We start from the raw sequence: 27,619 nt of genomic DNA on the forward strand, positions 1-27,619 counted from the left end.
GATATCAGCGCTCTCTCAGTCTCACCCACTCCACAGGGTGTCTGTTGTGGGGAGAGGAATGGGAAGGCAACTGTAAGCCGCTTTGAGCCTCCTTCAGGTAGGGAAAAGCGGCATATAAGAACCAACTCTTCTTCTTCTTCTTCTTCTTCTTCTTCTTCTTCTTCTTCTTCTTCTTCTTCTTCTTCTTCTTCTTCTTCTTCTTCTTCTTCTTCTTCTTCCAATTGTGCCCGGATGTTCTTTACTTAAAGTAGGGAGGCCAGCTCATTGATGGTATCTATGTAGGCCTCAACCCTAGGCCTGGTGGGACAGCTCTGATTTACAGGCCCTGCGGAACTGCTTTAAGTCCCACAGGGCCCTGATCTTGCTCAGAAGAGTGTTCCACCAGACCAGCACCAGGGCTGAGAGACAGGTTTGGTGTAGTGGTTAGGAGTGTGGACTTCTAATCTGGCATGCCGGGTTCAATTCTGCACTTCCCTACATGCAGCCAGCTGGGTGACCTTGGGCTTGCCACAGCACTGATAAAGCTATTCTGACCGAGGAATAACATCAGGACTCTCTCAGCCTCACCCACCTCACAGGGCGTTTATTGTGGGGAGAAGAAAGGGAAGGCAAATGTAAGCTGTTTTGAGACTCCTTTGGGTAGAGAAAAGCGGCATATAAGAACCAACTCTTCTTCTAAAAAAAATAGACTCCGCTTTTCATTACCCAAAGGAGTCCGGAAGCAGCTTGAAATGATCATTCTCTTACACTTGCCACAACAGATGCCCTGTGGGGCTGCAAGAATTCTAAGAGAACATCTCTACATGAACAGCTCTAAGAGAATTGGGACTGGCCTCAGGTCACCCAGCTGGCGGCATGTCGAGGTATGGGGAATCAAACCCGATTCTTTGGATTACAGTTTGCCACTCTTAACCACCATTCCACTTCCTCCCTGATATTGAAATAGCAGTGAACTTTGCATGATTTTAAATGTAAGTTATTATTAGAAGAAAAGTTGGTTTGGGTCGAGAAAAGCAACATATAAGAACCAACTCTTCTCCTATGCCACTTTCCTCTACCCGAAGGAGTCTCAAACATTCACCTTCCCTTTCCTCTCCCCACAACAGACACCCTGTGGGGTGGGTGAGGCTGAGAGCCCTGACATCACTGCTCGGTCAGAACAGCTTTATCAGTGCCATGGCGAGCCCAAGGTCACCCAGCTGGTTGCATGTGGGGGAGTGCAAAATTGAACCCGGCATGCCAGATTAGAAGTCTGCACTCCTAACCACTACATCAAACTGGCTCTTAGTTTAAATTGTGGGAACTCTTTTAACCTACTGCAAACTGTAAATTGTTATGAGCCCCCATGAGCATTCAGGGAAGAAATACATTTGAGGAATAAAGAAAAATAATAAGGGATTCAGACAGGGGCTGCCCTAGATCCTAATGTGACACTCTAAGCATGACTCTACCACACTTCTTCCAAGGTAGTATAAGGCAGCTTTATGTGTCTTCATCTTCACAATGCCTGCTTGGGCTTTGTGGATGATGTACTGAGACCCTATGGCAGGGGTAGTCAAACTGCGGCCCTCCAGATGTCCATGGACTACAATTCACAGGAGCCCCCTGCCAGCATTCGCTGGCAGGGGGCTCCTGGGAATTGTAGTCCATGGACATCTGGAGGGCCGCAGTTTGACTACCCCTGCCCTATGGACTCTGGCCTACTGTCAGTGCAGCAGGGGAAGGCAACAGTGGATCCAGCACAGACTTTCTATGTGTCATGCTTCCCATATTACCTGATGATGGGTGTTCAAATATAACTGGGATGCAAAACATTGTTCATGCGACAGATATGGTGGCTCTGTCTATCCCTGTCTATCAGTCCAAAATTTTGCGAGGTGGCTCCGATGGAGCTTGGTGAACTTGGCAAAGCAGATTGTTTTTAATTACATCAGAACGTCTTCTGCGTACATCTGAGAGGAAATACTTATTCCTTAGAATAAAGAAGCCCAGCTGTACTTGAAACACTCCATCATTTTCTATTGTAAGACCGTCTGAGACAGCTATGTATAGAGTCTATATAAGCCATAAAATAGATCTCTTTTTTAGAACGCATTCCAACCCATCTGCTATCAGCAGCCATGTTGCCACCGAGTTTAGCAGCAGGTCTTCATCTGTACAATGACTGCTTGGAGATTATGGATTCTGTATCAAGTGCCTATGAAGCATTGATACTACACTGATATCACCACTATACCTGACAAGGGTCTATTTGCAAAGGAAGGAAGGAAGGAAGGAAGGAAGGAAGGAAGGAAGGAAGGAAGGAAGGAAGGAAGGAAGGAAGGAAGGAAGGAAGGAAGGAAGGAAGGAAGGAACAAATTATTTTATGATCAAGTGAAAAACTACATAAGGAGGTGTGTGGACAGCACAAGTGCTGAAAACCAATACAGATTTGATAACTCTTACAACAGTGGTCCCCAACCCACGGCTCCTTCTTCCCTCCCCCCCCCAAAGCAAGAAGCTCGCCAGGCCGCGAGCAAATCGGCCGCCAAAGCGGCCGATTAGCTCGCAGCCCGGCAAGTTTCTCGCTTCGGGAGGGGAGGGAAGAGAAAAGAAGCTTGCCGAGCCGCAAGCTAATCGGCCACTTTAGCGGTCGATTTGCTCGCGGCCCGGAGGGGCCGGGAGGAGAAGCCGCGGCCACCGGCATGGCGGCGATGCAAACAAGCATGTGTGGACTGCCGCTCACGCGCATTTGCGCCCCTGCCGGGCGCAAACGAGTGTGCGCGGCAGTCCGTGCATGCGCGTTTGCACTGGGGCTGCCGCGCATGCGCGGGCCCCTGGGCCACCCTCTTCCCCCACTACGCCGCAGTGGTCCACGGCAAGCAGAAGCTTGCGGACCGCTGTCTTACAAAATGTATAGCTGGCATTAACAGAAGACAATTAGAGCTAGTCAAATTAGCCACTGTTACTGCAGACCCGGAGCTGCAAGGGACCAGGGGTCTGTGACACATCCTAGGGATATAACTTGAGACAAGAGAAGCGACAGGGAGTTGTGATGTGGAAGCCTCCAGGTGGGAGCCGCTGGAATGATGGCTCATCCCCAGACTACAGAGATCAGTGCTCCTGGAGAAAATGGATACTTTGTAATGTGAACTCTATGACATCCCCTATCAATGCTGGGGACCAGCCAGCTCCTGCAGAGCAAGGTGATGCAGAGGATTCTTCTGAGGAGGAGGCAGTCAGCACACTGATCCTAGAGCCACAGCCAGTGACAGAGACACTGCAGGAAGAGGCAAGCTCTGAGGTTATCCACCAGTCAGTTCACCTTTCCGTTCATCAGAGTCTTGGGAACAACATAGGACAAAGACAAGGAGGGAACTGTAAGACAGGAGGCACAGTGGCAATTTGGCTCTACATTGACCGTTTATGCACTGGAGGTTTCATGCTGGTTTGCAGGCTGGATTTTTAATCGTCGCAGGTTGTCCTATCTCTTCCTGCACTCACATGGGGGAGTATTTGGCCCAGTGTGTCTCATGTGCCCCCGATTTGTGTTCCTGCACAGTTGCTGGGGCAGTGAAGTTCCCAGTGCATAAACGGTCATTAAGAGTAGTGAAGAGTGTTTGCAGGAGCAGGACTGAGGAGCCTGGCAGGTGCTGAGGGCTATGTTTTAAAGCAGCCAAGAAGAAAGAGGCTGTGTAGAAGCAATGTGTCTGGTATTTATTTTACTGCCTGTATTCTGAACTGATTCTCCTGTCTTGGGCTCTGGCTTGTGTTCCAGAACCCTTCTCTTGGATTTCCCCTTGGACTTGAAGCTGTGAGTTTGGATTAACTGAGATTTGGACTTTGGACTTGCATTCTGACAAACTTTGATGGCTAGTTACTATGTTTGTCTGCCTGTTGCACATGTAAACATGACAATTAGGGTCACAATCCTCCCTAGACTCCACCCCCAGAACTCCAGGAGTTTCCCAAGCTGGATCTTTCAACTATATTCTCCATGAATCACTGGGTAGCACCAGACAATGCTAGGGTAGGATAATTTCTATGAACTTTCCTCTTCTTGCAGAACCCCAATTTCCCTCTCATACTGCTCCGGAGAGTCCCTGGTACCCAGGATCAGTGGATTTTTTTTTTGGTGGGGGGGGGGGAGATGATGGGCTGTAATATTTCATTCCCCAAATGGAATTATTTTGTGCATACAGCAAAGTTAGTCTGTAGCCAACCCAGAGTTTAGATATTGCTCAGCCCACATAGAGAATGCAGGAAAGTCCTTATTTGTGCAAATGGCATGTACTTTTCAAGAAGAGTAATATTTCATTGATCCTTAATACATGCACTGCGGTTCCCAGACTACCTCTGGGGTATGTGGTAGTCAAACCCATCAGCTTGTTTGTGTTATTGTCAGGGTTGGGTGCAGCAGCGTCCAAATCAGCCATTCCAAGCTGACGCAGCCAGCACCGCACCGCAGGAGGGGAGGGGAAGTGCAGGTATCGTTGCTTAACTCAGCACGTGTGCACCGAGTTATGCAACGGCATCCATGCCTACCCTCCCCCCCATGGCGCGGCGCTGGCTGCATCGGCCTGGAACGGCCGATTTGGACACTGCTGCACACAACCCTAGTTATTAATGCTCTTGCATTGTAACATGATTGGGGTGATTAAAAAACAACAACAAAATGATTTGCAACTTGGAAGGTGGGGCATTCAAAGGCACAAAAATGGCACTGACAGATGGTTAGCTGCTTTAGTCACATGACAAAGAAAGACAAGAAAAAAAAAAGGCTGCCCGGAAATGTCTACTTCCTGTCCCTCAACTTCAGTGTGGAAACAAACCTGGGGGGCCTAGTTCAGGAGCAAAAAGAGGTAAAGGGGAGCATATGTTCCCTATGAAGAAATCAGAAATTGTCTAGGGTGCAATCTCAATCTATAAAAACAGGAATCATCAGGAAATGACAGCTATGTGAGTCCTCAGTGCAGAAACGGTCCTAGCTTTAACAGCCTTGCTCAGGTCTCACAAACTGAAGTCCATTGCTCCAGTGCATGTAACAACTACTAAACCAGCCTACAGAAGAACAACTACTAAACCTACTATGGAAGAAAATACCCTGCTAAATCCTGAAGGCTTGCTTTATTTCATAAAAGAAAGCAACGCATACCCTGCAGGTTCAATTTGGACTTTGGCCTAGGAAGCTGGAACTTATATTTGCAAAGAATCAGACCAGCTTAGCTAAGTCAAGAGACCTTATATGTCCATTGAAGTGTCTGTAATAAGTGCTGCTGCATCTGCAAGAATAACATAACTTCTAGCACCAGGAATGCTGAAATATACAGTTTTTCCCCCTTCAGGGTGCTTCAGAAAGCTGTATTCTGTGCACCAGGGAAGGAGGAAGGAAGGGAGAGAACAAGACATTCCTCAGTTCAGCATTGCCTCAGCAGGATGTCAGTGCCCAGTTCAATTCCCTTATAAGCAGACTCTTGGCTGAAGAAAGTTCTTTATCGAAAGGTTTAGCAAAACAGATGCATGATGTTCTTTGTCAATACTATAGCCCAAGCACACCTACCTTTATGGCTGCCCCACAGCCCACCCCCCAAGTACACTTTGGCATGCAAACACCAGGTTCTATAACTCAGTTTTCCCACACTGCAAGCCTGCCAAAGCAAAAGCAATAAAACATACTGCCCAAGACATTTCAAAACCATGCCCCGTACCCCCCAAGGCCAGGAGATAACCAGGAGACTCAAAGGAGGCTCTTTGGAAATTTACTGCAAGTCTCATCAAGTTGGAAAATAACAAGATTCACAAGACATTTCCCAACTGCTCCTGTTCCTTGGTCAAGCGCAGCAAAATGATGATAGCAAATAAATGTCACATGAACACACAGGATAGCCAGTTTGGTGTAATAGTTAGGAGTGCGGACTTATAATCTGGTAAACCGGGTTCGATTCTGCACTCTCCCACATACAGTCAGCTGGGTGACCTTGGGCTCACCACAGCACTGATAAAACTCTTCTGACTGAGCAGTGATATCAGGGCTCTCTCAGCCTCACCCACCTCACGGGGTGTCTCTTGTAGGGAGAGGAAAGGAAAGGCGACTTTAAGCCGCTTTGAGCCTCCTTCGGGTAGAGAAAAGTGGCATATAAGAACCAACTCATCTTCTTCTAAATGTAACACAGATCATGGAAACATCATGGCAAGAATATGCAACAACAGGATCTTAGCACAAGTTTTGGGGGTTTTTTATCTAGGGAAAGGTCATTTTAGGGACAGGCTTTGACCTAGGGAAGAGTGAGAGAGGATGTGACCCATTCATAATATTCATATCCTAAAACAGATTAAATTTGCAGTATCACTAATTAACGGCTTGTGCTAGCTGCAATGCACATTTTTTTTAATGTTTTAATTGTATTTTTGTTGGAGGGGGGGAGGAAGGATTTCTTTCCTTTTCATTCTTTATAGCATTAATCCCCCCCCCACATACTTTCTTATTCTTGATATCTCTCCTCTACTGACACTGTACTTCCTGTGCCAGGAGCAGCTGGTCTGGCTTCCAGCATCAGCAGGTAGCAATTGGCTGAGCCAGAAAGGTAGCCAGTTAGCTGGCAGGCAAGCAGCTCTCTCCCTCTCTTCCTCTCTCTTTCTCTGCCACTTTCAACTGTGCCTTTGTGTACCTGGAGAATTTGGTCCAGAGGGAGTTAGGAATGACAAGAAAGCAATCTGAGATTTGCTGTTAAGGTTTGTTTTGATCCAAATAAAAATACCCCCCCCCACACACACACACACACCAAAGTCTATCTGGGACAGGAAAAAACTCACTTCGAGGCAGTTTTACTTAAGTGTTAATGCATTCTGACAACAGCCCATTCATCCCAAGAACATGCTGAGTTTGTCCTTGATAGTGGAGGTTTTTGAGGGCCAGATGTGACACAAATGTGACTTCGGCGGGCAGGGCCATGTGTGCCATAAAATGTACTACCAGCTACAGGAGTTGTAAATTTTATAGAAGACAGCAGCTGGTGAGCTCTGTGTTGGTGTGTCCTTTCTGCAAGGCCCCCTGGGAAAAACCCACATGGGTGGACTGGAGAACCAGTGGTGCAGAGCTGGGCAGGTGGCCTTGCATTGGAAGGCAAACCCCTTCCCCAGCCTGGTCCTGCTGCCAATTCTGTGACCTGGGACATTGCTAGGGTTGGGAAATTCCTGGAGACTTTGGGGGTGGGGCTGGGAGTGGGTGGGATTTAGGGCAGGGAGGGACCTCAGTTGAGTACAATGCTATGGAGTCCACCCTCCAAAGCAGCTGTTTTCTCCATGGGAACTCATCTCTGTTGTCTGGAGGTGAGCTGTAAAACCCCAGAACACCTGACACTATTGATGAATGATGCATGACACTATTGATGAATGATGCATTAATAATGACAATACTTCCGCCATGCCCATTTCTGTTTTGACCGGGAGATATGCTCAAATTCTTCTTTCAGCTGAGGAGGTGGGGCCGGAGGGTGCCTCATAAGGCATCATGTGTAGCCGGCCCAGCCTCTCTGCCCGAATCGCCATCAGGACAGTTTCCCTCCCTCCCGTATTATATAGTTCTTGGGTGGTAGTTCTGTTGGGTTGTTGTTAACGTTTGAAATTTGGTCACAGCCTCGAATTAGGGAGCACAAGGAGGCACCCGTTTGGCAGGGAGCTAGTTATGTACACTGGACTCGCTGAGGTGTTAGAGGTCTCATTAAGTGACCGGCTGGTAAGAGCATGGCCAGGGGCTTGAAGCCAAGCAACCAAGGGAGCCAAAGGAGATGGGCACCCACTGGCTCCTGGTAAGGTTGTTTCCCACTTGGAGAGCCCTAGAAGTAAGGGACCGGTCTTCCCGGCTGGGAAAAGGCAGTCCCAGGGGACTCCTGAGTGCAGCCAGTTGGCTGTGGGATACAGGTCTCCTCGCAGGTGCCCCAAATTGGGCCAACACTCTGTTATGGGTTGGACAGAATAAAAGGCTGTGGCCATGTTAATGCAATTGCTGGGAGTCGCGTCTTACTTGGCATCAGTGCCAGCCTGCAAAACAAATTAAGATATTTGCTTTCTGATAGGGATCCATTTGTGACATCTTGTTCCTACCTTTGCAATGGCCAGAAGAAAGATTCGAGCTGGCCTTGTGGCATATACTGTGGACCTTCTAAATAGCTAACAAGCAGGATGTATGGGTTAAATGTAATTCTTACTCTGTTTAATTGAGAACCGTGACAGATCTGTTTTTGTTTTGAACTAATCTACTGTTTTGAACAATTCTATTGTGTGTTTGATCTTGCAATGGCCTATAGCCTAGTGCAATAAAGTTTGGCTTGACTTGGCTAATGACAGGATCCCAGGAAGCCCAGTTATTATTCATTCATTCCCAGAATGCCAGGCAATTCTGGTGAATAACATGGTTTCTCCTTGCCTCTACTCCTCCTTTGCTATAGTGACTAGACCAGGGGTGGGCAAACTATGGCCCTCCAGATTGTTACCCAAATTGCTGAACACGTGTCCTAAAAACACGTATCTTTGAGCTTGTGGGGAATATTAGCTCAAATGCTGCGAGAGGGGGGTAACTTAGCGTTTATCGGATCGTTACCTATGTCTATGAGGGTTTATTACACCCGTGGGAACTCAAGGCAAACACAGATTTAAAGGTAAAATATTAATATAAGCTTTTATTGAAAGGAAAATAACAAAAAGACACACAAATAGCTAACACACATACAAGCAGTCATATAGAGAAGGGAGAGGAAGAGTGGAAGGCTTGATAGTTACCTGTCCAAGGAGTGGTGGGTCAGAGGAAGAAGCACGAACCAGCGTGGGAGGTCCCGGGTTGGAAGACACTCAGAGTGGCTGTGTGAAGCCACAGTTTTTATAGGATTTTTGGGAAGGGGGCTATGTGACAAGGCTCAGGTAAGCATGTGCTGGAAGTTTCCAGGGTCCCCAGAGATTAGGACAATACCTGGCCAAGTGGGGGGTGATGGCCGTAAATGGATTTGGATAAAGGTATTAATGGCTCTGAGGAAGAGAGCCATCAGGTCTAGCTGGCAGGGTGTGGGGAGGAAATATCCCCTGGCAGAGGGGCCAAGTGTGAAAAATGTTGCAAGACAAAGGATTTTCCTAGGGGCCCTTAGGCAAACAGGAGGAAGCCAGTCCACTCACTTAGAAATACAATGGGGGGGGGGGGGTGAGCTGATGCAAGCTTGAGTCCAGAGGTACCTCTGGGCCAGGCAAAGGCTGTCATTCCAAACCTAAGGCAGAGAGCAAGATTTCTAAGATGGAGTCTGGCCTGGCTTGGCTGACCCTAGCAGTGTCATGGCTTTAGCTTAAGCCTAGACTATTGTGGGGTGCCATTGGTTATAGAAGACAGTGTGCCAAGGCATAAGGCAGGGATCCTGCCATGCATAACAAGATGTCCATGGACTGCAATTCCCATGAGCGAATGCTGGCAGGGGTTCATGGGAATTGTAGTCCATGGACATCTGGAGGGCCACAGTTTGCCCACCCCTGGACTAGACCCTGGAGTTTTGGCATCAAAGATTGCCCTCAAAGAGTTGTCTGTCTGTTCTTCTCCCCACAACCCTTTCCTATCAAAAATTTTAAAATCTCTCAGTGGTCTTGAACCTGTGCTCTTAAGGGAATGTCTCCTCTTGGAGTTTTTAAAAATGTTCAGAGAAATTTATGGCCTCCTAAAACAAAAAACAGGCAATTGTAAATGGCATCATAGCCAAAGCCTATAAAAACCAGATTAGACGGAAAATGTAACCTTCTTTACAGGTGTTCAGAGGAAAATCAGAAAAAAGGATCATTAAGCTAATATGAAGCTATGGCAACCAGACAGTAAGTCAGCTGTATTGATCAGAGGAGCGATAAGAGCCACTTGTAAAACAACTATGTCCTACAAATCCTTGCATTTTACGGCCTACAAGATTCCACTGGTATATAGCGATTTGTCACCAATGTCCATATGTGCAATACAGACTATCAAATCCATGCTCTTCAGAATTTTGGCTGCTTTTACATTCAGAGATGGCAAATAGCACAAAAAAATCACATGAAAGTACAAAACCGCTTTGTGTTTAGCGCAACTTTCATTTAACGTTAGGAATCCAAAGTCTTGTTCATAGTTCTTTCCTAGTCCTGATGGCTGCAGGTACTGGGGATCCCATCATTAAAGCAAGAACCTCTGGGCACCCTTCTGCACAGCACATCATGAGATCTATGCCAGACGCCCAGGGAACCACTGCAAACATCAGCACCATGCTTATCGCAGGGAAGCATACTTTCCTTGGGCCTTTTCTGTTTGGCTCTGCATTTCAACCTGCAGTCCCATCCACACCTTTTTACTTATTATTCCCATATCTCATGCCAGACTGCAGAAGAATCAGAGCCAATGATTTCTGTACAGTCTGGTTACCTGTGCCAGTGATTTCTGATCCGTCAGGAACTTACAGGCTTCGATGGCACCTTATCAGCCGCTTATCTTAACTCAGTTGGCCCAGCGTATTCCAGTCGACACACCGGCTTCTTGGATCTTTCCACTAAATGCAGAAAGGCTGCATGGTATAGTAGTTAAGAATGGGGGACTCTAATATGAATAATCTTCCATGTGCAGCAAGCTGGGTGACCTTGCACTAATCACAGTTCTCTTAGGGATTGTTCTCGCAGGACAGTTCTGTTAGAGTTCTCTCGTCCCCACTTCCCTCACAGGGTGTCTGTTGTGGGGAGAGGAAGGGAAAGGTGTTTGGGACTCCTTTAGGTATAACTCCCCCAGCTCTTCAAAAGCTCTTCAAAGAGTACCTCAAAACAAGGTCAAAGGGCCAGGAAATCCATGCTTCTCCTCACTCTCTAATGCCATGCAGGTCAAACATGGGGTGGGGACGTTTTGTGGGAGAGGCATTCTGTCAATATTAAGAGAAAAATTCCAAGTGTTTACAGTGGAGGTCCTCAAAGTGGTGCCCCTAAGCGCCTGAAGTGGGCGGGGCCAGGTAGGGCTTTGGCCAATAAGGCTGCTGATTGATTATTGGAGATTTGATTGGCTATAGTGTTCCGGGCTTCCCAGGAAAATATGAGCTGGGAAACAGAAGTAAGGATTGTAAATAATGTTAGCCAAATTTAAATCGTAACAGGGAGAAATGAAGCAAATGGACCATGTGCAAATCCAGGACTGTGTACAAGCTGTGGGGATTGTTCATGCTTCATATCCCATCATTTAGCCCAATTAATGTGATTGATTTGAAGCACAAAAGCCATGGCAACCATGGATAAACAGACTATGTTTATATACGTGGAGTGGACAATTCTCCACCGAAAATGAAGCTTATAGCAAATTTTCTGTCCTGCATTAGTGAACCCAATAAATCCTCATTATGATTGATTGCCTCTTCCAAACAGCCACATTTGAGTTCCCTCCACCAATGTTCATCCTTAGATTTCCCAGCATTATTTTTTTCTAGTGTACACAAGGGGGATGGGAGGATTAAACCATTTGCAAAAACATGAGAGGCAGTATGGTTAAGAATGGCGACCTCTAATCTGGAAACTGTGTCGGATTCCCCACTTCTTCGCCTTTAATGGCATTCATGATATAAAACAACATACAAATCGGTTCTGTCATACAAGTCTAAAAAACTGTGAGGAAAGTTACAACAGGCAAGGGAGCAGCAAATACAAAAAGATGAAGCCAGTGACGTTTACTTCTTTACCCTATGGGTCGTGACTACAGATAAAAACTTGGCTATCCATTCAGTGGTCTCCGAGCAATTATCGATAAGCAGCAATTCAAGAGCCCTGCCATCCGAGACATTAGGGAAGGGTAGGAGTGGGGAGACCAATTCAGAACTTTTGTTGTTATACAACTCACATCGCAGAATGATATGGCAAACTGAGTCTGGTTCTGTATGGCAATACCTGCAAATTCTTTCATTGTAGGGAATTCTCCTATACCTGCCTTCAAGCATTGCAGAAGGAAATACGTTTAGTCTGGCTAACATAAATGCTCTGCGGTTTGAAGGTATTATAAGGCTGGAAAAATAGGTATTATAAGGTTGAAGGTATTATAATTTGGAAAATATCCTATAGTGTTTGGGATATAGGATAGACCAAAGGCTTGTGGGGAGCACGGTCCCCCCGCACCAGCATAAATTATCTGGATATCAATATCCTGGATTCTTCTTTGGATAGTTTGAAAAATATGATCCTCTCCAGTTAGCTAAAGAATCTTCTCCATATAAAGCCTTGCTGAGTGACCTTGTAGCTGTGACAGTTCTCTCAGAACTCTCTCAGCCTCACCTATCTCACAAGGTGCCTGTTGTAGGGAGAGGCAGGGAAGGCAATTGTAAGCTGCTTTGAGACTCCTTCAGGTAGAGGAAAGTGGAGTATAAAAACCAACTCTCCTTCTTTAAAAAAAACACACATAATATTTGGATGATGTAAAGATGATCCAGATATTACCCTCATGACAAAAGCATCCTTGTTTCTTCTGGAAAAACTATTTTGGGGGCTCTAGTAATACACATATTGAAAATCAAAAAAATAGTATTTACGGAGGAAACCCAACCAAAAGTTATATAAGTTGAAAGTAGCCTAAAATTCTAAGTTTAGCACAATACTGTGGCTCCCTCTTTTGGATGGTACAGATCTTGATTCTAGCAGCCCTACTTTTTAAAAGAGTGACACATCCTTAACATCACAAAGTGAGCTTCTCTTTGTTTAAAGTAGTAAACACAGTGAATAAAGCATGTGTTTCCGAAACTGTTTCTTGTAAAGTATAATCATTCTGTACATGGAGAACCTGTATTTGGTATAAAAATAGACATTATTTTGCCACTTAGTGCTGTGACAACATTTGCAAAGCTGTCAGTGTCATGTAAATCTGAGAGCATGCCACTAGAAGAGCATGGGCGGGGGGGGGGGGTTGTGGGGAGGGAGAGGAACAAGAAACATCACCTGATGGGCAGCAGCTTCCCCCCCCCCTCCCCAAGCAGACCAGCGCTTGTTAAAAACAAGGCCAAGCGAAACTGCTTGGGCGTCATACAAATGAGCAGGAGGAGGTTATTTTTCACACCCTATCAAAAGAGGCGCATGTTGGCAGTCCAGAAACTGGCAAAAGGAACTTTCACAGAAATGCAGAAATGGTCCAAACACTTGGGGAATAGACAACAAAATGGAGGGGCTTCTGAAAAGAGAATCCTAAAACGGTAGTGCTGAAATGCCGTCAATACCTGTATTAGCATTAATTACAAACACAAAATGAAAAATGGAAGGGATGAAACATTGATGAGCATGGGGAAGTGGGTAGAGAGGTGTGACCCTGTGTCTGGTATACATTCTCATCCTATCCTACCTCGCAGGGATGTTGTGAGGATAAAATGGAGGGGAAGAGGATGCTTTGAGGTGCTTCGGGCCCCCACTGGAGAGAAAGCTGGAGTACATATGAAGAAGAAGAAGAGTTGGTTCTTATATGCCGCTTTGAAGTAAGCAGAGTAAAGTAAAATACATGCAATTTAAATCACAGTACATTGTACGTGTTCAATTTAAATAGGAAAAAGTACATTTCAAGAGCATTTGCTTTTTCATCTATTTCATAATAATCATATCTCCAAGACACACAGCAAAGGTAATATTATTGTTGTTGTTATTGACACCAGCTATCTGGACTAGGTCTTCTTTCTACTGGTAATTCCCCCTCTCCCAGCCGATGGGAGGCGAGAGGGCAGGCTGGCAAGGGTCCCTCTACTGGGAGGTTTGACAATCATAATATGAAATCATTTCAATCTTACTCTTGCAATTTTTGCATAATAATTGGATTTTTATACTGCCATTCTCTCACGGTGGGCTTGAGGCAGTTGAAAACATAGTTAAAAACACGTAGAAATGTTTTAATTATTTGAGAATTATTTCTGTTTAAAAAAAAGAACTAAACATCAATTTACTATCTAACAACTCTAGCTACTCATCATTGCCCATTTATTCTGGCATGGGAGAGAGAGAAGGGAAGGAAAACCTGTTTTCTATTGAAGTTCTGCTGAAATTCCAAATCGGCACCCTAAGTATTGGGTGCAAGGAGATACAAACTCCAAAAGAAAATCTGAAAATCACATGGAACATTTACTTCAGCAGCAACCTGTGTAGTGCTGTAAGACACACGTAGGAAATAAAGCATGTAGGGCAAAAAAAAAAGAACAGAAAGAAGGGCTTGACATAATTCGTCCGAGATAAATGAGAGCAGATATCCTTGGCAACAGGTGACTTGCAAAGCAAAGGGTTTAACATAGAGTTGCCAGGCAACCAGCAGTGGAGGGATGTCAGCCTCCAGGTGGGACCTGGGGATCCTCTGGAGTTACAACTCATCTCCAGAGATCAGTTCCCCTGGTGAAAATGAATGCTGTGTAGGTCATAGTATCCTTCTGAGGTCCCAGTCCTCCTCAGGCTGTACTGCCAAATCTTCAGGCATTTCCCAACCTGGATCTGGCAACCCTACACACACACACACACCATCCCCTGCCAGTGTCCAGAGGAGACCTGTTGGTAGAGTTTAAGTTTACGAAGAGGAACAAAGCACCAGGCTCCTTAAAAGAATAAAATAGTTTTATTGAGAAGAGAAGCAACATTGTAAAGTTGTAGCCTCCTTATGCCCCTCACTGGGTGCTAATTTGTTGGAGATCCCCAGCCTGTGGGAGTGGATCTCTCAACCCAAGGCAGGGCCTTTTCAGCCCTGGCCCCACCTGCTGGAATGAGCTCCCAGTTGAGCTGCAGTCCCTGACAGAACTGCTCAGTTCCAGAGAGCTGGCAAAATGGAATTCTTCTATCAGGTCTTTGGTTGAGTTCAGGGCAAGTAAGATTTGGGCCCTTCCCTCAGTTAGCTGGAACATGAGGCTGCTTTGGAAGCCTTCCAGGCGTGGGTGAACTAGTTTGTGAGCAGAGGTGGTGGGAGTTGGCTGCTGCCAGGGGTAGGTTTAATCTGGCTTTAACGGGGTCTGTGATTTTATGTTTTTATGGGCTTTTAGTACGATGGTTTTTACATTGTGAGCTGCCATGAGCTACTATGTGGGAGTGGCAGGACATATATTGAACAAGGAGGGAAGGATCAGATGAGAGAGATCAGTGCCCTTGGCGAAAGTGGCCACTTTGAAAGTTGGACTCTATGGTGTTATACCCAACTAAAGTCCCCTACAACCCCAAATTCTACTGTGCCCTTAATATTCTAGGTATTTCCCAACCCACAGCTGGGAACCTTAGTGACTGAGTAGGTATGTTTCTCCTCCAAGGAGCTATTTATAGGAACCATGAATTTCCCAGGGAGTGAGGCAAATTTGAATATTTCTTTCTTTAACTAGAACTCAAGGGCATTCAATAAAGCTGACAGGCAGGATGTTCAGAATGGACAAACCGAAATAATAATCTTACACCAGAGAGTGATTCAAATGTGGGATTTGCTGCCAGAGGATTTAGTGATGGCCACTGTGATAAAGAGCTTTAAAGGGGGATTAGATAGGACAAATCTATCAATGGCTACTAGCTGTGATGACTGAGGGGAACCTTCACATTACCTCAGCTAGAAGGCAACCTCAGGAAAAGGCCTTGGCCTCTGTGCCCTGAGGAACTGGTTGGCCACTGTGAGACAGGAGGCTGGACTAGATGGACAATTGGTCTGATCCTGCAAAGATCTCATTCTTATGAAGGCTTCATCCTTTCTGCCCTGTTGTTGGCCCTTCAGAGGAACTGGTTGGCCATTGTGCAAGACAGATTGGTGGACTAGAAGGACTATTGGTCTGATCCAGGAAGGTTCTTTTTATGTTCTAATGAAGGCCTCAGTCTCTATGCATTGTTGTTGGTCCTCCTGAGGAACTGGTTGGTCACTATGTTAGGTAGGATGCTGGTCTAAACATGAGATGATCCAGCAGGACTCTTATGTTCTTAACAAGGTATCATGGCTTACTGCGGTATGAGACCGGCACAAACATGGCTGCCCTCCTTTCACTCATGCACTATGTGACAATGAAAGCTTTTTCATTTGGAGATCCTTCAAACTATGTTGCCTTCAAGGACAGGCACTCGTTGATCTTGGGAGAGTCATTCAGGCATCTGGGCAAACTGAAGCGTGCTTCGCACTCAGAAACACAGATGCAAAACTGGAATTAAACCCAGTTCAGAATTCTGTAGTTTCTGAGGTGAAAATCTAACTCTCTTTTCCACAATATTCAGATTGCCATGGAAGGAGGAACACTTTTTTTTTTAAGATCAATATGATATGATTGGCAGTTGCCTGGCAAGGAAGCAAATCCTTCAGAACATTATCTGGAAGGATTTTGATCAGGGAAACAGCCCACACAAGGAGATGGTAATTGTCACGGGAACTGACATTTTAGTGGATATGGCTTAGTCTTCTTGATGGAGAACAAAGGAGCAAATTTTGAGTGCAGCCAAAATAAATTCAATTTGGCTTATAAGAAAAAAACTTATCCATTGGTTTGTACTTCAAGCTAAGGACTGGTGATCTTGTACGTTCCTTTAAAACTATGACTCCTCAACCCCTACCCCAGTTTAAAATATACATACATTAATTGATTATATTTAGATCATGAATGGGATATACTTCTATAGAAACCACTCTACAAAGCTGCCATGTTCTCTAGGAGAACTTATCTCCCCAGTAGTCATGGATGGACACCCCCCCCCCCCAGAGTTCTGCTTTATGTTTCTGGTATCTTCCTCTTCTCTCATTTAATTTTGTCTGCTTCCATCCCATTATATTTGGGTTTTGTTCTGTTTCAGGAGCTCGGGGAGATAGTTGTTCTGGTTTCAATGCAGAAAAGGTCAGAGAGCCATTCTTCAAAGATCTATTTCTCATGATTCTGGAACTCCAATCAGCTCTTTCTTCCCCAGCTTTATGAAGAAATTAGCTATTGGTTGTCTCTTAACAGCTGCAGCCTGGAAAGGCAGCATTTTAGCATCCATAAAGAACAGAGGAATCAAGAGATTTAGCATTACCACCAGTAGGCCTGATGAATTACATGTCACAATGTTGCCAGAGGTGACCCTCCTCCGTTTCATGGTGGGATGCTTACGAGATCAGACAGTTGTGGGAAATAATGCCATGCAGCTCTCTGTGTCTTTCTGTTTAGCATTTGGCATACAGAAGGTTACAGCGTTTATGGAGCACCAAAAAATACCACAAATAACACTGAATATCAATATCCAAGAGCCTGGAAACAGCTTACGAACAAGAGGGCCTGTCGCGTTGAATAAAACAGCATTTCCACACGGGAAAGAATAAGCACAGGGAAGAGAAAAAAAGGTTCATACACTTTTATGAACACTTCCTTTTCATACCCTCACTCTAACTCTGAATTAATATTCACTTAAGATCATGAGAGAGTTAGCTCCATAAATAGTGGATGATGAATAGCGATAAGGAAGAGTTTAATTTTATGATGTTTTCGCTTTTGTTGTCAGCCATTCAGTTGAGTTCAGTTGACCCTTGGTGATCCCATGGCACGACGATCCCCAATCCCGCACCCCCTCCCTTAGCCATGCAATGTTCTGGCTGTTGTCCATCTCAATCGCATCCAACCACTGTGCCCTTTATCAGCCTGGATGTTGGCTGGATGCCCTGGTTTCTGGACAAACGTTCTATGGTGGAAGCTCATTCTACCAAACGAGAGCAACACTCCAACATCCTTGATATGCCTGCATCACTTCTGGGTCACATTGGATATCACATTGGGAATGTCACTGAACCATCAGGTAAGACTCGCGGTTCCTGGGAAGCCCATTGCCCGTCCTCTGCCCACTGCCTGGAGGGACCTGATGCCCCTCATCCAGATGTAGCTGTGCTGTGCCAATTTTTGAGAAGGTTAATTCTCAGTGCAAACATTGTTTTATGGAGCAAAACATGATTAGGGATGGGCAAACCCTCAACGTGTTTATACTTGTTTGCAGGGGCAGCCTTAGCCAATGGGGGACTGAGGCAGCTGTTGTGGGAACCATGCTGGGGGAGGGATGTCACATTCTCCCTGACCACTGGTGTGGAAGGAGGGGGTAGTTAGCCAGATTCAGGTTCGGCTGGAGCATGGGGAGGAAAGGGACATCTGTGGGGCACAAAGCCATAGAGTTCACCCTCAAAAGCATCCTTTTTTTCCCCAGCGGAAGTGATCTCTGTAGTCTTGTGATGAACTGTAATTCCCAGGAAACCCCAGGTCCTGCCTGGAGGCCAGCATTCCTATACTGGGGATACCAGAACTACCAGTTGCAGGACCATGTATTTGAGGTCTTTCAAAGATATTTTGCTGCCAAGTCACAGCAGACTTATGGGGTTCCATGATGTGGTTTTCAAGACAACAGGCATTTTGGGGTTGTTTGCAATTAGCTGTCTCTGCATCCCAACCCCATCTAAACATTGACCAGGAATGACCCTGCTTAGCTTCTGAGACTGAGCTAGCCTGTGCTATCCAAATCAGGGCTCCAAATATATACTTTAATAGAAATATACACTGCAGTCATTCCAAAGTCTACAGATCTCTTGAAAGTCCTTCAAAAAATAACTTTTGGCGCTTAATTTGCTTATGTAATGGATTTTAAACTGCCAGCGTGGTGAGGCACAAATGTATTTGTTTTAACTGATGACAAAAAATGAACAACGACATCCTTAAATGTATCTGCTCTAAAGGATCTCATCTCGGGACTATTAGAACCGAACAAACAAAAATGTTTTGCTCAAATTGTTTTTTGTCTGGAGGCCAGAATTATAGCTGGTTTGTGCAAGCAAGCAATACCGAGCTTTTCGTATTGTGCCACTCTGGGCTCCAAAGGGTACCAGTTTGTAAGTCTGAAGGATCCTCATAAGGAAGCACGCAGAAGACTGGCATGCCAAGAAGGGTAGCACAGCTCAGATTCTTCCCTGAGAAACATTTTGACCCTTATGGACAGATAAATTTGAGGGGAAGGAGCACTGAAGCAAATTACTAACTACCACATACAACCAATAGTGTGACCCTATGAGGGCAGGGAGACACAGACGTCATTGTTTTGGTAATTGTACAAACTGACAGTTAAAAATCACAGAAAAGCTATAAAGTCCAGACAAGGGACCTTTTACACACTGACAGATGGAGAAGAATACTTTTTTTCTCCCCTGCTTTTTACAAATTTAAGGAATCTCAGAACAGCATACAATTGTTTTTCCTTTCTCTCCCCAAAACAGACACCCTGTGAGGTAGGTGATGCTGAGAGAGCTCTGGAAGAACGGTGGCTGGTCACCCAGCTGGCTGCATTTTGAGGAGTGGGGAATCAAATCTGGTTCTCCAGATTAGAAGCCGCCTCTCTTAACTATGACACCAAGCTGGCTCGGTTTACCTCCTGACAGATTATTTCCCATGGAAAAAAAAATGATGCCTAATGGGTGAACCACTTTATACCAAGCCCAAACCATTAACATAGTTTATACCACAGTGTGTCTGTCCATTATATCCATATAATCTGTTCAAACACCCCAGTCCACACCGACATATGTAACTGTAAAATGGTTACTACATTAGATTAATTCAAATGAGTATCTGTGTTGGTCTGAAGTAGCACAATAAAATCAGAGTCCAGTAGCACCTTTAAGACCAACAAAGATTTATTCAAGGCGGGAGCTTTTGAGTGCAAGCACTCTTCATCGAATTCGAAAGCTCATGCCTTGAATAAATCTTTGTTGGTTTTAAAGGTGCTACTGGACTCATTGTGCTGCTTCAGACCAACACAGATACTGGACTCTGATTTTGTTCATTAGATTAAGAACGCCCTCTTTTGCTAAGAGGAACAATGGAGAGTTTAACTTTTTTTTTTTAGAATTGTAGTGGTTTTGGGGTGGAGAATTTATCATCTTAGGAATGTTTGGGGGTCTGGGGTTGTATATAGTTTCACTTGGATCTCTGTGTAGGCTATGTGTTAACTTATTGTTGATAGATGGGTGTTGGGAGGAGAGGAGGTATCAGTTCTATCTACACCACTGCCCTTGGAGCTGCAGAGCGTGGCAGTTGGTGTTCACACCTGAGCGTAACAAATGTGTCTGGGAAAATGGGGAGGTTACCTCCGGAAGTGGGGTGGTATGACATGGTGGCAGGAAGGTGGGACTGATGGCAAATAGATCAATCTGTAGGAGTATTACAAATTAGTCTTAACAAAAAGCATCATGAGCCTAGTGTTTCTTTTCAATACACTGTTTTTGCCGAATAGGCCAAGCCTGTTTTTTTTTTGGAGGGGGGTTTTGAGAAGCTGACCAGGAATATGACATTGGGCTGAGAATTCTGTAATAAGAAGTTGAAAGTAATGAATGAACCTTATGGCCTTCAATTCTTCCTTTTTGTGAAGATGAAATAAAATAGCTGAGTGGTACTTGGATTGTGTCTGGCTCCCTTTCACGCAAGGTTTTGCTTCTTTTGTGCTAAGGATAAAAGGTCCCTTGCAATTCAAAGTTAGCTGGTTAACAGTTCAGCAAATAACATGGCTCCATGAGCTGAACAGGTTGCCATCTCTAGATTGGAAATTTCCTGGCGATCTGGAGTCAGAGATTGAGGAGACTAGTATATGGGGAGGGGAAAGACTTCAGCAGGGTAGAATTACATAGTCTCCACCTTCCAAAGCAGCTGTCTTCCCCCCACCTGTGCATTTTTGAGTTGAGTTTCAATCTTCAGGCCCCCCCCTGGAAGTTGATGTCCCTGTAGATGAGCATGGTGTGTTCATGAAGCCAATTTGCAAACTTCTGAGGTCTTTGTCTGGTATCAGTGGGAAACGGAGAGCCTTCCAAAAATCAGGTTGGTAGGTTCTCTCTAGTAGACGCTTGTCTCCTCTTTGCAATCTTGAAAACATAATCAAAAATAGAAAAGTGGCAGACATAATAACCTGCTAGTGCATGGAAAATCCACCATCAACTATATTAAGCTAATCCAATATATAAAGCTAATAAAATATGATATACTCATATTAAATTCTATAGGCTGAATGATATAAAACAAGTACGAGAATAAACAAGCACCATAAAATGAGTGTCTCGGTCTGTTAAGTAAGGCCACTTAAAAGCTTTAAATAACTTCCACAACCATCATTTTAAAATTTGCTATTTGACTTGCTGCAAGACTGGATGCAAAGCTGAACATGAACTCCACAAATTCACCGTCGATTCTGCCAATGTCACTAAGATACTCAAAAATAAGCTCTAGAGGAGTTCTGAAATCTTCGCAGCTCAGCAGTCTTTCTGAGGATTGTTTGGTAAAGCTTCTGAGTCATGATTTGTGCTGCCCTAGCCAGGCACACACAGGGTCGGCCCAGGTGAACACACTCTTGGCTGGTAATCCAAGTTCCAAAATGCATACCAGAAAGCAGAGTGAAGAATCCAGTAGCTGTGGCAGACAAATTCCAAGGGAGAGCTGAAGGGGAAGTCAATAAACAATAGAGGTTCCGTCTATTAATGGCTACTAGCCATGGTAATGGAGAGGAATCTCCACATTCAAAGGCACTAAGCCTCTGAATCCCAGAGCCAGGTGGCAACAAGAGGGGAAGGTCTCAGCCTCTATGTTCTGTCATTGGCCAGCCAGTTCCTCTGCATGAGATAGGATACTGGAATAGATGGTCACTGGGCTGATCCAGCAGGGCTCTTCTTACATTTAGCCCTGGATTTATTCATGTTATAAACTGAACAAGAGCATCTCGGGTGAGAAGAAGGGGCCTTGCAATCAGGGTCTGTTCTACCTTTAGGAGATTGCTTTGGGCTGCAGATTTGGGGCACCATCAGAAGGATATCAAAATCCCAGCTGGCTTTAAGCTATTCCCAGTCCCACTCCCTGGCAAACCACAGGTACATTTGTTCTGTTTCCCATGCAACGTCTGCTAAAGGGAAAGGGGGAAGAAGCACACTGGCTTGAGATAGCAAAGGGATATTGAGGAGACTTTAGAAATTTACTGCCAGCCTCCCTGAGGTCACAGCTTAGAATAACATGGTTGACATTTCCCAGCTTCCCCTGTTCTCTGGTCAAGCACCATTAGCACTACCAATGGCAAAGCAGGGTAACTGTGTCATGGATAGCACAACTGAGATCATGCAACATACGCAACACTATTGCATATATGAGTTCAGAGCACAAAAGCAGGCTGGCATGAACATGTGACAGCAGATTCATGCCACCCAGTAGCACTCCTTGCAAACACTGGATTTCCCCCTTCCTGCTGGGCTTTCAACCTACATAACTGGTTTAGTATTTTAGAGTGAAATGCCCTCCATAGCAGGAGGGATACAGCATCACATACCTCTCCTTGCTGGTGTGGTGTTTGTATGTTTCCTCTCCAGGAAATTAGGACTAGAGGGATTCTCTCCTGCTGCCTCTTGACCTCCCTTGCTGAACTCCCAAACTCAACGCCCTCTTAGAAACCAGATCTGCAGCATTGGTCTAGTTCCCCCTGGTATCCCAGAGCTTTGCAGGTTGAAGTAAGGGGAGGAAGTCAAATCTCTGAGCATGAAGATTGTAGCAAGGTTCAACCTTAAAAAAAAATTCTTCCCATTCACTAAAGCTGTTTCCCCCTTATTCACAGGTCATCTGTAAGTGAAATACAGCATTATCGGTACAGGACCCTTCCTGCTAACACAAGAGACGCATTGAGCCTGAAGGACATTTTACTGAAGTTGCCAACAATGAGAACTTGCTTCTGCCTGTCATTTCTAATCTGGACTTCTATGTTTCACGCGGTTCGCGCTTCACCGTCACCAAAGAGGACTAACATATATTTGCAAGCCGAACGGGTCATGGGGATGCCGAAAGAGCCCGGAAAGGCATTACATCGAACCAAACGGGGATGGATGTGGAATCAGTTTTTTCTACTGGAGGAGTACACCGGTCCGGAGACTCAATATGTGGGCAAGGTAAGCACTACAGTCAGAAGACCATTTGAAGACAGATAATAGGTTTTTGGTTTCTCAACTGCACTGAAGCAAGGCAGAGGGAAGGGAGCTTTTTCTTGGGAAGAAATGATCTATTTCCACATGTCACAAGTTCTAGACCACTGCAGCTTTGGAGAAAGCAATGTTCTTCTGCGACCGTGCCACACAATTGAAGGCAAGCATTAATTCTTGAGTCATTGCAGTGTATTGATCTGTGATTAATGGGAGCTTTCCCCCCCCCCAACGGATTGAAAGTGTTGCTGGAAAAAATCAAAGAACATCTGGCATCTGTAGCAAGGGGGGGATGCTTATATTTATTAGTGTTGTTATGGGGAAGGAGAATGTTCTGAAATACACTTTTTAAAAATAGGCACTCATTACTCCTATCCTCCTTTAAAATATGGATTTCTCATTACTTTTTGATTTATCTTTAAAGCAACATAAATTTTCCCTTTTCTAACTTCAGCCCTTGCAAGTGTACTGTCTGATATACCACAGGGTGGTTCTCTAGCAAGGGGATTGGAAGGTTTGGGAAGACACTGCCTCTGAGCATCTACAGCAGCCTTTCTCAACCAGGGTTTTGTGAAGCCCTGGGGTTTCTTGACAGCCCTGGAAGGTGGGAATTTTTATATATATTGAGCCTCTTGTGGTGCAGAATGGTAAGGCCGCAGAAATACTGTCTGAAAGCTCTGTCCATGAGGCTGGGAGTTCAATCCCAGCAGCCTGCTCAAGGTTGACTCAGCCTTCCATCCTTCCGAGTTCAGTAAAATGAGTACCCAGCTTGCTGGGGGGTAAAACGGTAATGACTGGGGAAGTGAATGGCAAACCACCCCGTATTGAGTCTACCAAGAAAATGCTAGAGGGCGTCACCCCAAGGGTCAGACATGACCCGGTGCTTGCACAGGAGATACCTTTACCTTTTAAAATATATATTGCATCACTTCTGGGGTTTCTCAAAGCCTGAAGAATGTTTAAGGGGTTTGGCAATGGGGAAAAATAACTTGAGGAAGGTTGATCTAATGAGTGAATTCCTGACTCCTTCTGAAATGACAGGATCAGACTGTTCTGGGAGCAGTGGCATAAAAATCTGGGAGCAGTGGCATATAAATCAAACAAATAAACCATATATTTTAGAAAACAACTGGTCACTCACTACCTGATTGGCCCTTGGCCAGGATTGGCCCTCTCCTGTAGCTGAGCCCCAATTGGAAGCAAGCCCTCAGCCAGGAAGGACTGATAAGGCCCCAGTGAATAGCTCAGCCTTGGAAGGTGGGGGAAAAGGACATCTCCTTGTCCTAATGAGTTGCCCTGCTGTAGAAGTGTGTGTGGGAAGAATCACAGGCTGCACCCAGTGAGTTGCACTGGTGTAGATGTTTGGAGGGGGGGAGCACAGCCTGCCCCAAAGAGTTTCTGGGGTGTAAAGGTTGGGGGGGGGGAGAAGCACAGCCTGCCCCAATTTGTTTCCCTGGTGTAAAAGTGTGTGTGGTGGGAGAAGCACAGCTGGCCCCCAAGAGTTTCCCTGGTGTAAAAGTTGGGGGGGGGGGGCACAGCCTGCCCCAATGGGTTGCCCTGATGTAAAGTGGTGGGGAGGGGTAAGAGAAGCACAGGCTGCACCCAGTTAGTTACCCTGATATAGAAGTTATAGAGAGGAAGGGGAAAAAATGATAAAGGAAGGAGAAAAATGGAAGAGAAAGAAAAAAAAAAGGTGAGACAGAGAAGGTGAGGAGATGGAGAGAAGGAGGGAGAAAGGAGGAAGAAATGAAGAGAGGGAGGAGATGGGAGGGAAGTTGAATGGATGGGTGAAAAAAAGGGAGGAATGGAGAAAGGAATGATAAAAGAGAGAAAGAATGAAAAACAGAGAGAGAAAGAAGAAGAGAGAAAGAAGGGGGAAGGAGGGGAGGTGGGAAGGAAGGCCTCAGTTCTCCTTGAGAAAATAGCTGCTTTGGAGGACCATTGTCCCTCCTATCCCTTGGACTGCATGAATGAACCATTGACTCACTGGACTGAAAAAAAGTCATCTATTGCCTTCTGTCTGTCCCTTTCCGTTCTATTTTTGAAATAGTGATTCTCTCTACCTTCATGTCAACTAACCTGGGCATCTTTCCAGAAGAGAGCTTAAAACTGAGACCAACACATGAGGCAAACAAAGCAGCTGGCATCCCTCTCTTGCCTGGGGGATATGAATGGTGAGGCTGAGGCAACTTACCAGCAGTAGGACTTTTCAAAGAGGCCAACTCCTCACCCACTGAGCAAGAAGAGGATGACATTTAAGGCCCTCATTTGAAGAGTCCTCTCTCCTTACTAATCACACACCTGCAGAGAGGGCCAATCAGGTAGGGGGTGAGTTGTCTGCAATTCGGCCCTCATTGGGAGAGTGCTCAGGTAGGCAGTGAATTGTCTTCATGCAACTTGAGCTTTATTATGGTTAAAGATAAAGCTGGTTGCCTGTGGTGATGCAGCGCATGAAGTCTTGGAAAAGAGCGGCTATTTAAAGATATCTCATCTCCCAAACTCTGCTTTTTGCCTCTGAGTTTCCTACAGTTCTCTCGCTTCTTCATCAACAGGGGATTAGCTAGCTGTTTCAGGACTGAGAAATTAACTTCTTGGGCTTCTTCTGAAACTGGCCAGGAGGACTATCTTTTTAAACCTGCTTCACATTGTTTTAGTGGGGTTGTGGTTGATTAAATTAAGCCAGTTTGGTGTAGTGGTTAGGAGTGCAGACTTCTAATCTGGCATGCCGGGTTCAATTCTGCACTCCCCCACATGCAGCCAGCTGGGTGACCTTGGGCTAGTCACAGCACTGATAAAACTGTTCTGACTGAGAAGTAATACCAGGGCTCTCTCAGCCTCACCCACCTCACAGGGTGTCTGTTATGGGGAGAGGAAAGGGAAGGCAACTGTAAGCCGCTTTGAGACTCCTTTGGGTAGAGAAAAGTGGCATATAAGAACCAACTTTTCTTCTTTTTCTTCTTTCTTCTACCTCCTCTCAGGATGTCTGTTGTGGGGAGAGGAAGGGTAGGCAATTGTAGCTGTTTTGAGACTTCTTCCAGTAGTAAAAAGGAGGGTATTAAACCAAACACCAAAAACAGCTCTTCTGTGTCAAAGAAGCCGCACAAGTATCTCTCTGCTACCTGCTGAAGAAGCATCTGTTTGCTTCCACAGCTGGAATATTTGTAAATATACAGTAAATATTACGAAAACTGCTGCTTAGTCTCCAGTGCTCTCTCAACCAAAGGAAATTAATCCTCTATAGCACCATGCTTTTCACCAGTCAGGAGGGAGCGCATTAACAATGCTTGCGCTCAGGGCCAAATGAAATATTACTGTAAACACATGTCTGCCAAACACAGCAGCCATGGCTCCTTAATCATACCGCTAATGCAAGGATTCCCCACTTTTCTGAGTCTACAGGCACCTTTGGCATGCTGGCGCAGTGTGGTTGGTGCATCCACAAAATGGCTACCACAGTTTACTTACAGTCACATGGCAAAATCTTCTGGCTGTGGTGGCAGCTGGTCATGCCAAAGGATATTTCAAACAATCTGCACGACCAGTCAATCTCAAAAGCCTTGCTGGTAATAGTTCTACCTGGCCCTGCCCATTGTTTAAGAACACTTGGAGGGGGGGCACCAGGAAAGGTGTCGGAGGGGGCCATGGAGGGCCCCTGTACTAATGTCTAGTTAAATTTGAAGCCACCTTAGTTTAATCATGCCAAATCATGGTCTATTTTCACTTTTGATTAGTTTGGGAATCAATAGTGATAGTGAAAGAAGATAAATTGGGGTCCCCCTCGATGTTAAACACCAAATGCCATCTAGGATTCTGCCTCTCTTCTCTCCTCCCTCTTGTAGAAGGGTGGGAGGAGGGGTTGAGCGTTCCGCCATTTTGTTGCTGACTTTGTTATTGTGTTGTTATTGTTCATTTTAATGGGTTTTTAGTTGGACTTTGTAAACTGCCAGGATCCTCATGGGAGTGGTGCTTAATACATTAATAATAATAATAATAATAATAATAATAATAATAATAATAATAATAATAATTAATAATCCAGTTTGTAGAGGGTTATCCGAATCCTGGTTAGTTGATTTTGTCACTTTTTCTCTTTACCCTGCAAGGGGGTTTCCAAGGGAACCCCTAGGATATAGCCTAGATGTCTGTGTTTCCACATCATGCAAAACCTACAGCTAACACTAACCATGCTTAATGTCGCCATCAAACCCTGACTTCAAACCCTGCTTTGATGGAACCTCTTTAACTGTACTGGGTTAATTCAGGCAATGACACTAACCATAGTTTTTGTACAGTGTCTGAACTCAGCACATTCTCCTACCAGCTAAGGTTGCCAACTACTGGAGAGGATGGGGGTGTAGGTTAGCCAAATCCAGAGGAGAAAATTCCTTAAAAAATGGGGATGGAGCCTGGAGTCCACCTTCCAAAGCATCCCTTTTCTCCTGGGGAACTGATTTCTGTGGTTTCTGTGAGTTCTAATTCCAGGGGATCCCCAGGTCCCACCTGGAGTCTGGCATCCAATAATAGCCAGGGACACATCTCGGCAATAAGAGTATAGCAATCCAAGTTCACTTTCTGCCTTGTGACCATTTAACTTGGTCTCTCATTTCTCACCAGCATTATCTTGGGGGAGATTCCAAACAGAATAGTATGACTTCTTTTCTGGAGCTTCCTATCTTGCACTAAAAGGTGGAAATGGAAAGACTGTAGAGT

General features: G+C 45.2%; 1 protein-coding gene across 1 annotated transcript in view; it reads left to right on the forward strand.

Moving 5' to 3' along the window:
* CDH9 (cadherin 9) overlaps nt 1-27,619 on the forward strand; it is a 144,063-nt gene that overhangs the window by 18,304 nt on the left and 98,140 nt on the right. Inside the window, exon 2 of the mRNA XM_077353456.1 lies at nt 22,552-22,879. Within this exon, the coding sequence (XP_077209571.1) occupies nt 22,652-22,879 (228 nt within the window). The 5' untranslated portion in view covers nt 22,552-22,651. The remainder of the gene's footprint in view (nt 1-22,551; nt 22,880-27,619) is intronic.

This window comes from Paroedura picta, chromosome 9 (assembly GCF_049243985.1).
Source record: "Paroedura picta isolate Pp20150507F chromosome 9, Ppicta_v3.0, whole genome shotgun sequence".
Taxonomy (NCBI): Eukaryota; Metazoa; Chordata; class Lepidosauria; order Squamata; family Gekkonidae; genus Paroedura; species Paroedura picta.